Here is a 13,838-nt window from a genome sequence, read left to right on the forward strand (position 1 = left end):
CTACAAGTCCAAATCATGTGTTGGCTGGTGAGAGTAGTTATATCCAGGGGTGCACATAACTGGTACGCAGGTAGGCATGCGCGGCAAAAATTTGAAATGCTTAACGTCACTTTTGTCACTGCACGCCTTTGCAGAACACATATTTCGCCTACACGTGTTTCTTGTCAACACTCAATGGAGTAAACTACTGTCAAAAACACCAAAATATATTAGGCCAAAATCTCCCGACGAGCCGCGCAGGCCATGCCCGACGGACCTCTGAAGCTTTTACAGGAGGGAGAGGCTTAGATCACTGGACAACAGAGTTGTTCACAAACGGGGTTGTTGTTAACGTTGGTATGAACAACAGAATTGTACCAATACTACGTCAACTGGCTGCGGAGGGAGACTCCCCTGTGCACATGCTGTGCCCCGCGCACACACTGGAGAACTGCGCAAAATCAGCTGATCACAAAGTTCACGCGCTGTGGTCAAGCTGCTGCAGTTTTATTTACAACAAGGTGGAGCAAAACCAATCACACAGGTGCAAACTTAGGGTGTTAATGGAAGAGTTTGAAATCAGACAGAGGTGGAAGAAGTACTCAGCTCTTGTGTAGGAATTCAAAATGTTACTCAAGTAAAAGTAGAAAAGTCTTATCATCAAAATATAGTTAAAGTACCAAAAGTAGAAGTAGTGATTGTGCTGATTGGTCCACTTCAGAATAATATATATGATATGTTTTATAATTATTAAAGTGTTATCAAAGCTGGTAAAGGTGCAGCTAGTTTGAATGACTTTGTATACTGCAGGGTAGCTTCTGAATTAGTGGAACTAAAGTCTGATTTAAGAGTTGATTATATTTTACATAATTAATCCAAATCTGTAAAGTAAGTAAAGGTATTAAATAAATGTAGTGGAGTAAAAGTACACCCTTTACCTCTGAACTGTAGTGGAGTAGAAGTACGAAGTAGCATCAAATAGAAATACTCAAGTAAAGTACAAATATCTCAAAATTGTACCCAAGTACAGTACTTGAATAACTGTACTTAGTTACTTCCCACATCTGAAATCAGATATGACTTCAAGTCATGTGATAATTTCTTAGTATTTGATCCTTCAACTTGGCCTCGGGAAATGCAAGGACTTCACAGTTTTGGCAACACGTTTAGGAGAAAGCAAATTGGAGGCTTAAACCGGGACAGAGAGGTGCATCTGCAGCATCTTCATCATCTACCATGCAAGAAGAGGAACTAGAGGACAGTGAAGGAGACACTGAGGAGGACAGTGAGGAAGACTGCACTTATTAACACCACACTTCGTAAAAAGTTATCTGCACCCCTGGGTATATCCATAATACATTAAGTGCATGAACAAAAAAACATTTTGCTTGTGCAGTTTTTTCTCAATTTACTAGTTAAAACGAACAAAAAAACAGATAAAAAGTCAGCACCCATGCTAATGGCACTGTGATAAATGCTAATTAATTATGCTAACCTACTAACAATGACTGACATGCTGGTGTTTAACAGGTATGATGTTAACCATGTTTACCAACTTAGTTTGGCATGGATGTGTGCTAACAGTTGCTAATAAAACCAAAAATACAGCTAAAGGGTGATCGGACTGTTTCTTGTTTTACAGCTCTCTTCAAAAAAATGTAACAACTCATCCAGAGGAGAACATATGTAACCAAACTTCATGACAATCCAATCAAATAGTTATGGACACATTTTACTACTAACCACACCTCATGGTGGAACTAAAGGAACAGCCAGTGGATCTTCAGAATCATTAGCATTCATCTTCTGGTATCTATCCAATGGTTGTTGGGATATTTCCAAATCACACACAGACAGAGTGGATTGACATTCCCAGAGCTCTGTCTCAATCAGAGCTAAAATATCCCCAAAAGGTTTGCATACAGTATTATGCAAGTAGTTTTGAATGTCGAATTCACCTCCAACTGCATGTAAGTGTAAGAACACATTCTCACAATCCTTTTGGTGTTACCCGAACATGTTTTGATTTTCAAAATGAGTCATCGTCTCCAGCTGACATCATGACTAAATATGATGTCATGTTGAGTCAGACTAATAAGGCTGGATCCCAGGTTTACAGGTCTGACGAGTCTGACATTAATATACTCTAATGCGAAGGATTAACACGCTGATCATGGCTTTAATAGGAATGGGACTTATTACGTCTCTCACATTGAAAACAAAATGATTTATCCGTGATTGGGTATTATTCTTGACAAATGAATATGTCAAATCTCCTGATTAAACTGACAAACTAAGCTGTGATGTGGCATTTCAGGACAAATAAGGAAAATGCAATAAACAGGGTCTAAGAAAAGAGAAACAGGCATATTGATTTGACTGCCACATTGCATTTCAAGAGTGATGCATTTCAGGAGCAATTCACCAAAGTGGCCACTGTACTTGGGCCAAAAACTCAATTACTAAACAAAGTAATTCTCTGCTGAAGAAGTCACAGTGTAAGTATTTTTTCTCACCTGAATGTTGCCAAAGTCAACAGTCTCATAGTGGAAATGAGCACACTCTGCCAACGTGGGGAAGTGACCTCTGGGGAACGTAAGCCTAAAAACACACAGCACAACAGTCCCTCATCAGTATTCAACACAGTGACACCATGGTGGAGAGAAAAGCAAAGCTAAGCAAAAGAGGGAGAAGAAAGAGAGATTAGGCCAATGTGTGAGGGAACAGGGTTAGAGAGGCAGCGGGCTGACTCGTCTGTCTCTGCCGCGCCCGTCATTTATTAGGTCCTCATTTCACTGGCCTGGATAACAGCCCTGTTTTACAGCCCATAATAGCTTCGACACTGTCACAGGGAGCACCTACTTCTTCATGTTCTTGACCTTCATGCTAGCTGTGCTAACACAGGAGCGCAGGAGGGGCTCGGCTGGGTGCTCTTTTATGTCATCAGTCCTCACCTGCCAAACAGAGAGAGAACACGTCAAAGAGGTTCAGTCAGTCACTGTACACATGATGGAGATGGGTAGCCACAACTGATGATGTTGATCACTTTGAAACATATGTTGTGCTGCAAAAAACACAAACTTAGAAGCCTGACATGACAAAACAACATGTGTAAATGAGTTGTACATCTTTGTCTTTGTGATGCTAATGCTATTATGCTTATGTTACCTTCTTACCATGTTATGCTAACGCTATCTTTTGCTTAGTTAAGCTGTAATAAAATGTTGTACTTATGTTTGTTTACGTCATCCATTGCAACTACAATGTAAGCTACGCTTTTATGTTGCGCTAATATTATGCTATATCTTTCATATTATACTATTGGTTTAATGCAATTTTTTGCTTTTGTATATTCATTTTGAGTTATGCTAAGCAATGCAACTGGTCAATATATTTGTTTCCATTATTCTAATATATTAATGCCATGATCATTTATGTTGGGCTATTTCATGCTTACTGTATATCATACTGGATTGTAAAGCTATTATTATGGTATACATGTTATGTTAGATATTATTCATGCTCTATTATGCAATGTTATAGTATATAGGGCAGGTCATTATTCGATAGAAATTGTAATAATGTTATTATTATTAATAATATACATGATTCAATTATAACTGTATACATTTTATTTATGGTTGTGTTTTGTTTTTTTTACTGTTTTTAGTTTTGACTGTTTTTGATGGATGGGGAGGATGATGTATAATTAGAAAATTAAAGCGTACATGCATAAAAACTAATAGGCTATCTGGTGTGCTGAACGTACACTCGTCCAAGAGACTTGAATTCTAAAAGCTGGAGGGTAATGCCTTTACAGAGAAGAAGATATAAAGAAAGAGCGCTGTGCAGGATATTAACATTAAACTGGAGTAACCAGAAGTGAACTGAAGGGAAGGGGAGATTATATGACTGGTCTGTTATCATATTTTCATATCGCATTTGCCTTTAGCCCTTCTCCCAAACATCACCTCCATCTCAACCTGAAGGTGGGACATCCTTTAATGTTACACCTGTTTTCACCCTCATAAATGTGACGACTGACTCTCACATGAGTGCTATGTGACCAACTGTAAGTAACCTCATGGTGTGAATCACCTACACAAATTACACAGCTTCAAGGAAATAAATCAAGGGTGAATGTGTGTCTGATGAGTCAGTGTGTGTGTGTGTGTGTGTGTGTGTGTGTGTGTGTGTGTGTGTGTGTGTGTGTGTGTGTGTGTGTGTGTGTGTGTGTGTGTGTACCATGGCAGTGGATGTCTCTTGTGGCTGTTTCTCCTCTGGAGGATTATTGTTGGTGGCTGTAGGTAAGGCATCATCTTTGTCCTGGTCAGCAGACGGTAGGCCGTCTCTGCAGAATCATACAATAGAAAGGTGGCATGACGTAATGCTAACATCTATGTACTCTGGGATCTTCATATAAGATTTGCAGTTTTTAAATAAATACACCAGAGGGAGCAAGTGAGGGGAGATGATTTCAAAATCTCTGGCCAGTGCTCAAATCATGACATCGCACAGGCATGGCCAAAACAACATGTTGTATTAGGTCGTTGGTGTATGAACCTTTAATACTGAGAGAAAAAGACACCTATAAAACACAATACATTCTTTACAATCAGATCTAGATGGGAACAGTTCCTTCATACAGAGGGAAATGTGTGGCATCTCTCACTACTGAAGGGTCAACAGAAAGCCTTGGAGTCTTTTGTATTTGCTCAAAAAAAGAAAAGCTCATCTATTCATCTATTCAGAGAGCCATAAAGGCAATCCACCCACAAGGGAGTGCTACACAAAAACCTCACTTGAAATGTGACTCAATGCATACAGGATAGGAGGGTAAGGTTCGTTTAGCTAAACTTTTATGAGCAACTAAGAGGGAAAAGAGACAGGCCTTGGATTAGTCACAGTGATTCAGTGTGATGAGATCAGGACATGAGACACTGTGTCATTTATGAAATCCACAGTGACCGAGCTAATAACAGAGTTTCAATTTAAAATAATAGGTAATGCAGTAAGCTTTGGACATAATGTAACGTTAGACACACAGTGTTCTTCCCTTTCTGTTTTACTCTGCAAAACAGGGTCAGGTTTAAGGCTCATCAGACTACTCCTACTTGTATTCATCTCATTCAAAGGCAAAAACACTCACACAAACATACACTTCATGGTTTTAAATATATATCTGTTCGGGCAGGGGTCTGCAACCAAGCCGCATGTGGCTCTTTAAGCCCTCTACTCTGGTTCCCTTGAGCTTAGACAAAAATAAGAAGGAAGTAAAATACAAATATTTGTAGGACTATTTATATTTTGTTGCACGGTTGAAAATGTTTCGTATCTTGTATTTTGAGGTGACACATGAACATTTTTAAAAACGATTTTAATTAGGTCAACTAAAATATTCGTCACATCCTGCTACGGTCTCGCACCAGCGCCTTTTCTTGCAGGCCGAATAACCTGCCCCACGGCTCGATGAGCCGAACTACGGATAAATCCAAAGAAATAAAAGAAAAAAAAAAATATCGGAGGAACACAGGGGTTTAATTCTGCGTGGTTGGAGTTATATGCTTTCACAGAAAACAATGCTGGCTTACCGGTATATTTGATATGTGGAGAGAAGTTGTCAAAGGTGCTGTAGCTTTTACGTATTGGAGGAAAAACAAGGAAGAGGAAGACAGCTAACGATGTTCAGTTATAATTACGTCACAACTATTTTTAGGGTGCAGCTATAGGTTTTATTTATTTTTTTATTTTAAAGTAGGCCTGTGTATTTTTTTTTTATTCTCCTTATACGAGTTCTTTGTTTCTTATTAGAGTTAAACAGTTTTCTATAATGTAATAAATAATACATGCAAACAAACTGTAGTTTTGTGTCTACGATACAATAATATATACAACGTTATAGGCTATCAAGCTATCAAATATGTTTTGCGGCTCCAGACTAAACAAATGTGTGGAACAGGGGGCAAAATGGATCTTTTGGTCAAAAAGGTTGCAGACCCCTGTGTTAGGGTATGAAACGCTCCTACTCACCCTTCAAGGACGTCACCATTTCCTGGTTCACCCTGGGGTCCTGAGGCAGCATTCTCAATCACCGCGGCAACCACACATCCTGCCTCCATGATGCTGCCTGACTGCAACAGCGCGCTGTACAGAGACAAGTAGGAAGGAGAGGAGAGAGTGAGGGAGGGTGGGCGTTAGAGAATATGGGAGGAAGAGTCCGATGCAATGAATTCGCCAGACGACAACCCCACTTGGGGATGCAGCGTGTGTGACTCTCAAGGCTACAATCCACTGAGCCCAGACTGTAATCTGCGATGACATCATACTAGAGTGCCGGGAGTTGCTACAGTGATAATGCATTTCAGACTGCAAATTCATAGGATGGTTTCACAAGAACATCAGATCTCCTTTTAGCGTAGATAGCACTGACATGTTTTAGCTTGAAACCAAACAGACTCATATCTTACTCCGCAAGCAAATGTCAAGATTGTCATTGCAACTCCAGGACATGTCCAGGTTTAGGGTGCTTATTATTTTGGACATATTTATTCTGGTGCTTTTTCAGATTTGTTTCTAGTCTATATATATGTGCACTACATATGTGTATATTAACAACAGGACATCTGAGTTAGCACCCCTCAGTCCAGTCAGGCGTTCTCCCAAATAATACAAGGCAAAGATGTACATTCCTTACCCATTTAACGCTAGCTAAAAAAATTCTATAGAGATGGAACAATCCAAAATGGGTCAAGAAATCTAGGATCTGTTATTTTTGCCCTTTGGTAGAAGTCACAAGCTTGAAATATGCAAAGATAAAAAAGATCATATTTATGCAGGTCTCCCTTGAAAAAGAGATCAATGATCTCAAGGGATGCACCTGGGTAAATAAAGGCTTGAAAATATAATTTTTTAGGTATTTAGTTAGACATAAGACAAGTGTTTCCAGCCAGACAGAAAACAGCTTAATTTATGAGAGCTGCTTGCGCTTCATCCTCCTCAGTGAGTGGGAGATGGAGAGAGAAAGAGAGAAGAGAAAGTACTCAGAGAAAAAATAAATACTCAAGCTATTTTTAGACGTCTGTAAAATATATAATTATTTTGTATTCTAAGAATTAAAGAAAGTATTTAACGTGAACATTTGATTGCCATGTTTTTATCATTTTGTTTCATTATTTAGAATTTACCAGAATGCAGGAAACATAGTTCCTCAAATTATTTGGGGGGAGGGCCTTCAAACCACTGGCGCTGTTTTACAAAATCCTCCCTACTTTTTTTGTCTCAAGTTTGGCAAGTATGCCCACATAGAGAGCATTCAACCTAACCTGAGCATGGGGTACTTGTACTTTTTACTAGTCCTTTTATTAGAGATGTGTCTGTGACTGTTTGTTTTTAGTGTGTCAGGATGGATCCCTTGTCTTTTTCTCTGCAAACAAAATCTACCTACGGGTACAAATAAAGAACCTGACCTGAACCTGAACCTGAACCTACATGACGTTGAACTGTGAAAATAAACTGGAGACACCATCAGGAAAGAAAAAACATGTTAGCTCCTCACAGAAGGCTCAGATTTCAACAGTAGTGCTACCACTGAGCACATGGGGCAAATTCCTAAATATGGTTCCATTTAATAAATTGCTGCAATCTAACTGGCATAAAGAAAACCAGGGGGCATGTAGTTCTATTTCACATGAAGTACTACATATATAGACGAACACATTTTGTTTTGTTTTGAACAGACAGCTTTGTCAAGTCAGCCACATTACCATATTCCTTGATATACCATAACAAAAACAGTCTACATATTACACAAAAAAAGTATTCAGATATTGCCTCCCCTTGTGTTTTTGGAAACACATTTCTACATTTCCTTGAATCCATGAGAATACTGAGACAACCCCTATCACTTCCACTCTTTACACATCTCTATTATCACTACGCCTATATTTATGTAGTGTAAACAAAGCGAACGAATATCCTGATGAAGCGAAACTAGACTCTTCCTAACGTCAACAATCATTGGGGCATGTAGGCAGAAAAAAGGCCTCTCCTATCACCTCTAAGGTTTTGCCACATCATTAAAATAATCCCTCCAATTAACAGGAGGCTGTTTTAACTCTTCCCTAAGCAGGTCTTAACTAGTAGATTCATGGCCACTGCTGTAGTGGCAGTTTCCCACCAGCCCCTCTGGCTCGTAGCCTCACTGAGTTGCTGTTGACTGACTTCCACAAAACCTCCTGACTCAGCAGAATGTGAGCAGGCAGGAACACAAGGCATACCGGTCTCTGCTCTATCTCTCTCATGCTGTATCTCCTCTATAGTAGACACCATAACCTTGCCAAAGGAGACCCAACATATTACACAGAGAGCAATTTAAGGTATTGTTGAGAAGAGTTACATTGAGTGCTGTTTTAAACAGTGAGGGTCATTAGGGTGGAGCGGTATTTGGCAAGTCATATTTCAATGAGAGGTGTGTCACCAAATGATACAGAACTGGAAGCATTAGGAGTAAAATGAAGCGTGACTAGGACACCAGAAAAACAAAGCTGTGCCGCACAGTCATCCAATAATTGTGTAAAAAGTATGTATTTTAAAATGTGGTGCTTAAGGAGGGCAGAGATTCCTAGCAGCAAATCATAAAAAAATGTTACATGGTACACAGTACAATGCCTGACCTTGCTGATTGTTCCACATCAGACATCAGTGAGTCTTTCAAGTGAAGGGACATGATGTACTTCACTTTGCAGAGGAGGCTGGCAAGCTGCGAGCATTAAAAGCTAGCTAGCTGCCTGCCTGCCTGCCTGCCTGCCTGCCTGCCTGCCTGCCTGCCTGCCTGCCTGCCTGCCTGCCTGCCTGCCTGCGACAAATTGGTTGAACCTACAGTACTGACACTTTGTGCTGCATCATAGGCGGTAAAAATAGAACAATGTCAAACCAGGACACAAAAAAAGATACCGGTTTAATGTTATTATACATGTAGAATAAACTGTGAATAGGGTAGAAATCATCCTTATACAACCTCCCTAACAGTCACATACAAACACATTAAGAAAAAACTGTTCATCTACCTGTCACACTTTAAGGGAGAGGCGTTGTTCTGAAGTCAGGAGACAGAAGCAGCACAGAAGGATGTTGCCCTGGTATCCAATGGCCTACATGGCGCTTTTCAAGAAAATAGGGCAGCCTACACAATCTCGCACACTGTTTATGAAACCGTTATCAGCAAGTGTCTTGACATGAAGAATGGCTGCCTACATATTTAGAGCTACAAACCCACAGCAGATGAATCTTAGTGAGTCACTGCCTCCCTCACATAATGAGGAGGGAGGAAGTAACACTGAGAAGAAGGACATCTGCCATTTCACATCTTTTCTATTGGTGTTAAACAACATGTCTAATCCAAACCGAAATCAACATATAACACATACACAGTATACTGTAAGTATATACCTATTTCGGAGATTTCGGACACACATGTTGTTTAAGCTGTAATTGACACACATTACCGAGCCACTTTAGTTAGCTGATTAAAGACATAATTGTGTCAAATAAAGATGTGAGTCATAATAAAGCTGTTTTGTCATTATCTCCATTGTCTCATAGCGAAATACCAAATGCAAGTATTTGAAAAAGATGAGGAATTTAGTTGCAAACTTATCTACAGTATGAGTCCAAAGCCAGGAACTGCTGTACCTTGAAGTGTTAAAGGTCCCCTCGTATACTGTTTTTCATCAATATATTATAGGTCTCAGTTATATACAAAATTTGTCTCTGAAATGTTTGGCTGAAATACCAAACATCCCATAATCCCCTCTGTTTCAGCCCTGTTTCAAAAGTGCTGATTCTCTGTCTGTTACTTAGATGAAAATAAGGAGCCACTCCCCTCTGAGAGATATTTGGTTAAAAAGAACACAATGGTGCTCTAGGAGGAGATTCAGGTGATAAGGTGGGGGGGGCTTACCTTGGTTGGTGATTGGCTAATGGTTACACAAGCCAGAAAATCGTCATGACATCATAAAGTGGCCAAAATCAGCTCATTTTCAGACAGGTTTTTATACAAATGGATCAGGATAAAAAGTGAGCAAATCTTTTTTCCTGAAGCTTTCAGAATCTCTTTACACAGAGGGGACACATGTTGATGTATAAAAGACACGAAAAAGTGGATTTTGCATAATAGGTCCCCTTTAAATCCTTATTTAAAAAAAGAACTAAACCTGCAATTACTGATGTTTTGGCCACTTTTGACACTTTTTAGGAAAGAGTTTCTTATTATCACATACAGCAGTTACAGAGTATATGACATTATCATTTATTTACCATATTTGTGTCTAAATGAAGAAGTAGGTCTAATATTCACTTTTTTTAGCTTTGTTTGTTCTCGAATGAAACATCTGATGGAAATCCCTATGTCTTTAGATGCAAAATAGTGAACAACTATAATACGCTACATATAGAAGCTTCTTTCTAACTTTTTCCATCTGCTGTTTGGTGATAGGAAGTTAGCGTCCAGGAGGTGTCTAAGCTTAATTGCTGATATTACAAATGAAAGCTATGAGGGGGAACAAATACAGTAAAGTTGTGCACTGGAAAACCAAAACAATGGGCTGAAAGACACTACGAAGCTCAAAAAACTGTGGGGAACTGAGGTTTGATTCAGTTTAGTTTATTTGTTTATAGTGTCGTGGACAGTCCCCATAGATCAACTGTCAAAAAAACAGTAAATGGGGCAGCTTTAGCAAACATTGCTAATTTTCAGCTGTGGACACCCTTAAAATCACAATACATCAACAGGTCCAATGATAATTATCAAAACAAGTAATCCCTTTGAGTACACTAAGTCATGTGGTCAATTACCAATATAAAAACAAGAATAGCAGCAGCTTTAACTGCATCCTCATGTCTGGATTTTGATGCAGCTTAACCATACTGTAAACAAACATCGTCTCCCTCAGGGATGAGACAGGCCAGTGTAAAGTTGGTTTCATGCTCTCATTCTGAGCTCTGGAATGCAGACAACACAAGCCAGAGAGGCGCAGTGGAGAAAGGCTCTTGGTTGCCATGGTAACCTCTCTCCGGTCCATCGTGACTTGAAGCTCCATCCAGACTGAGGATGAGTTAACAAGGCGAGGGAAAATCAAGCCTGTGAGCAACCTTTGACCATAAGCTTTGACACATCCTCTCCATCGTCATCAACCACAATCTGCCCGAGCCAATGAAATCGCTGCTAGCACAATGATGATGCCACTCCCTCAGGAAGAGCACACTGCAACCATTTTTTTTTTTTAAATAAACCTCTGATAAAGCTTTGTCTCTCATTTGACTTTTTGAAGGTGGAGTAAGAGTAAGAGGGAGAGGTGGCAGGGGGGGGGTCATATGATCCTAAAATCTTCTTGAAGTCTAAAAGGGTGAGATTAACTTTATTTCATCTCACAGACACTGAGTCGGTGTCACGGCTCTATCTTTGTCCTTCCGCCACCAGCGTCACAAATAAAGGGTCGAAAGCGGGGTGAACAGCAGGGCGATTAATTTGTAGAAAACAGAGACCCAAATATTTAATCGACAAGCTGATCTATCACCTAAGCCTAACAGTGACATAATACAGGCCTTTCGGTTTCAAGCACATATTCGCTTCCTCAAAATAGGCAAATGACAGTCAAATAAAGGATTAAGAGGGTATTTACTGAGTGGGACACATATTTAGGGAATATGACATTCATTCTAGAGGATAAAGCTGCTGGCTCACTAACCCAATATTAGGTGTCACAGAAACGCAGAGATATGACACGTGATATGTCACCTGCCCAATCTAATGCAATCCAATACAACATCCCTGCAACAATAACTACCTTCACTCATGTTCAACTGTGGCTGTACATGTTGAGGCCATGATTGTGTTATGAGTGTTTTGCACTGCATTACATAATACAATACCAAACATATCTATTATGTTGTCCCTACGCACTCCTACACACATACAAGTATGGCACAGTGTAGCCACAGGCTTCACAATACAGTGTAAAAGGCAGCATTACTATCTTTAAACGTATTATTTCCCTAATTTATTCATGAATCACTCGATCTATAAATAGTCAAAAGAAAATAATGACAAAAGCCAATGACGAAAAGATGAAAAAACACTCCAAAACACAAATAAATTCAGTTTACTTTTACATAAAATAGGCAGCCAGTCCCCAAACCTGATAAATTGGAACTTGTGAATTTTTGAGAATATGTTTAAAGAAAGGATGGTTAATCTGTTACTTCTCTCTCAGTCCCAATAATTTGTTAGAAATTACACATGTTTTATCAATTCCCTTTGTATTTTCTCTAATTACATCACTGATGATTTATTTTATAAACTAGTACAATATTATAAAAGATATTTAGGCTCCTTTATTGAATTATCTGCTGTATGTGTTTCTCGTTGCCTCTGTGTCCTTCTTGATGTTGCAAATGAAGCTGCTGTGATGCAAGAAACATCTAACAATAAAACATTATCTTATGGTATTGTATGATTATTTTCTTGATAAATGATCAAATAATGTGGTCTATAAACTGGCAGAAACTTGCTTAAGTTTACACAAAAATGACATGAATCGATGTCAAAATATATCCCCACTCAATTTTGGTCGATTTTCTCGCCCAATCGATCAGTATTTTCAAAGCTACAGAGCCTAAGTTACTTAAATCGTGCCTATTATTTTCCCTCTAACCTACCAACAAACAACCATCGTAAAACGGGTTTCAAAATAAACAGTCTAATTCAATAGAGCAACCAGACAATGTGGGCTACAGGGGGAAAAGTTAACCACCGGTGTACTATGACCTGTTGGGCCTGACAGATCACCGTTCGACTCCATACACACAGTATACAGACACACACATACACACACAGACAGACAGACACACACACACACACACACACACACACACACACACACACACACACACACACACGCACACACACACACACACACACACACGGTCATTTTACCAAATTGATCGGCTGATCGATTCGTAAAACAGCCTGAATCAGGTTTCAAAATGACACATCAGGGCAGTGACAGCGGTTCAATAATGTGTGTGGTATTGACTCCCTGATCGAACAGCCTACCTGTAACTGTGCACGTTGCTCCACTCCTCTATGCTGCACAGCGCTGAGCTTCTCGACGAGGAAACATGCTGTCAGCATCGCACTGCAGAAACGCTCATCGCGGACACACACGCAGGCTTACAGCGGATCATCGGAGGTAGATGTTTTCTGTGGTGAAAGCTGTGCTCGGGTGCGACATCTCTGAGGCTGAGGCAGTGTGGGAGTTATTCCGAGGAGCTGGCTCGCTCTGTGAATCTGCACTCGCCAGCGAGAGCGCGCACAACTGATCTCGTGCTCGCGCGCCTGGGATGTTTTAGCCCTAGGGGTTCCCAGACCTTTTCAATGTCAAGGACCTGAATATGCAGCAGGCGTGAGAGTATGCAGCCCCCCCTCCCCCCTTCATCCTTTTTGAAAATATTCACCAGCCTGAGGAGCCCCATCTGGCAAATTGTGTGGTGTTAGGTAATGCTTGGTACAGAATTACATAACCATCTAGTGGGTGGTAACAGTGAGAGGAGTAAAACCTGCAAACCACCATCCTAATATACATCATCTTATTGTGCCCGTCCACTAAAGGAGAGGATTTCAAATACTTATTTTTGCTGGGGAGGCACTGGGACACCATTAAGATCCCTGACCCTGCAAGAACTGCAAGATGCAACAAAAAGATGAATCTCTAAGTCTCTGTTTATTTATATCTGACAATTGTACTACTGTTATTATTGATATTATTCCTCTACCAAATACCTAACATCAGTCAACATTTTTA

The 13,838-nt window shown here is 39.9% G+C and overlaps 1 protein-coding gene across 1 annotated transcript; it reads right to left on the reverse strand.

The window, feature by feature from the left end:
- Window positions 1–2,495: 2,495 nt before the first annotated feature.
- LOC104945313 (rho GTPase-activating protein 32-like) lies at window positions 2,496–13,462 on the reverse strand (the record flags this gene model as incomplete). The annotated part of the gene is made up of 5 exons (XM_010770959.1): window positions 13,091–13,462; window positions 6,010–6,123; window positions 4,225–4,330; window positions 2,842–2,933; window positions 2,496–2,580 (listed from the first exon to the last, which is right to left on the reverse strand). Coding segments are annotated over exons 2-5 (372 nt in total), but the record flags the coding sequence as incomplete, so codon positions are not given.
- Window positions 13,463–13,838: the final 376 nt, after the last annotated feature.

The sequence above is a fragment of the Notothenia coriiceps genome, unplaced genomic scaffold, assembly GCF_000735185.1.
Source record: "Notothenia coriiceps isolate Sejong01 unplaced genomic scaffold, NC01 NC01_scaffold00009460, whole genome shotgun sequence".
In the NCBI taxonomy this organism is placed as follows: Eukaryota; Metazoa; Chordata; class Actinopteri; order Perciformes; family Nototheniidae; genus Notothenia; species Notothenia coriiceps.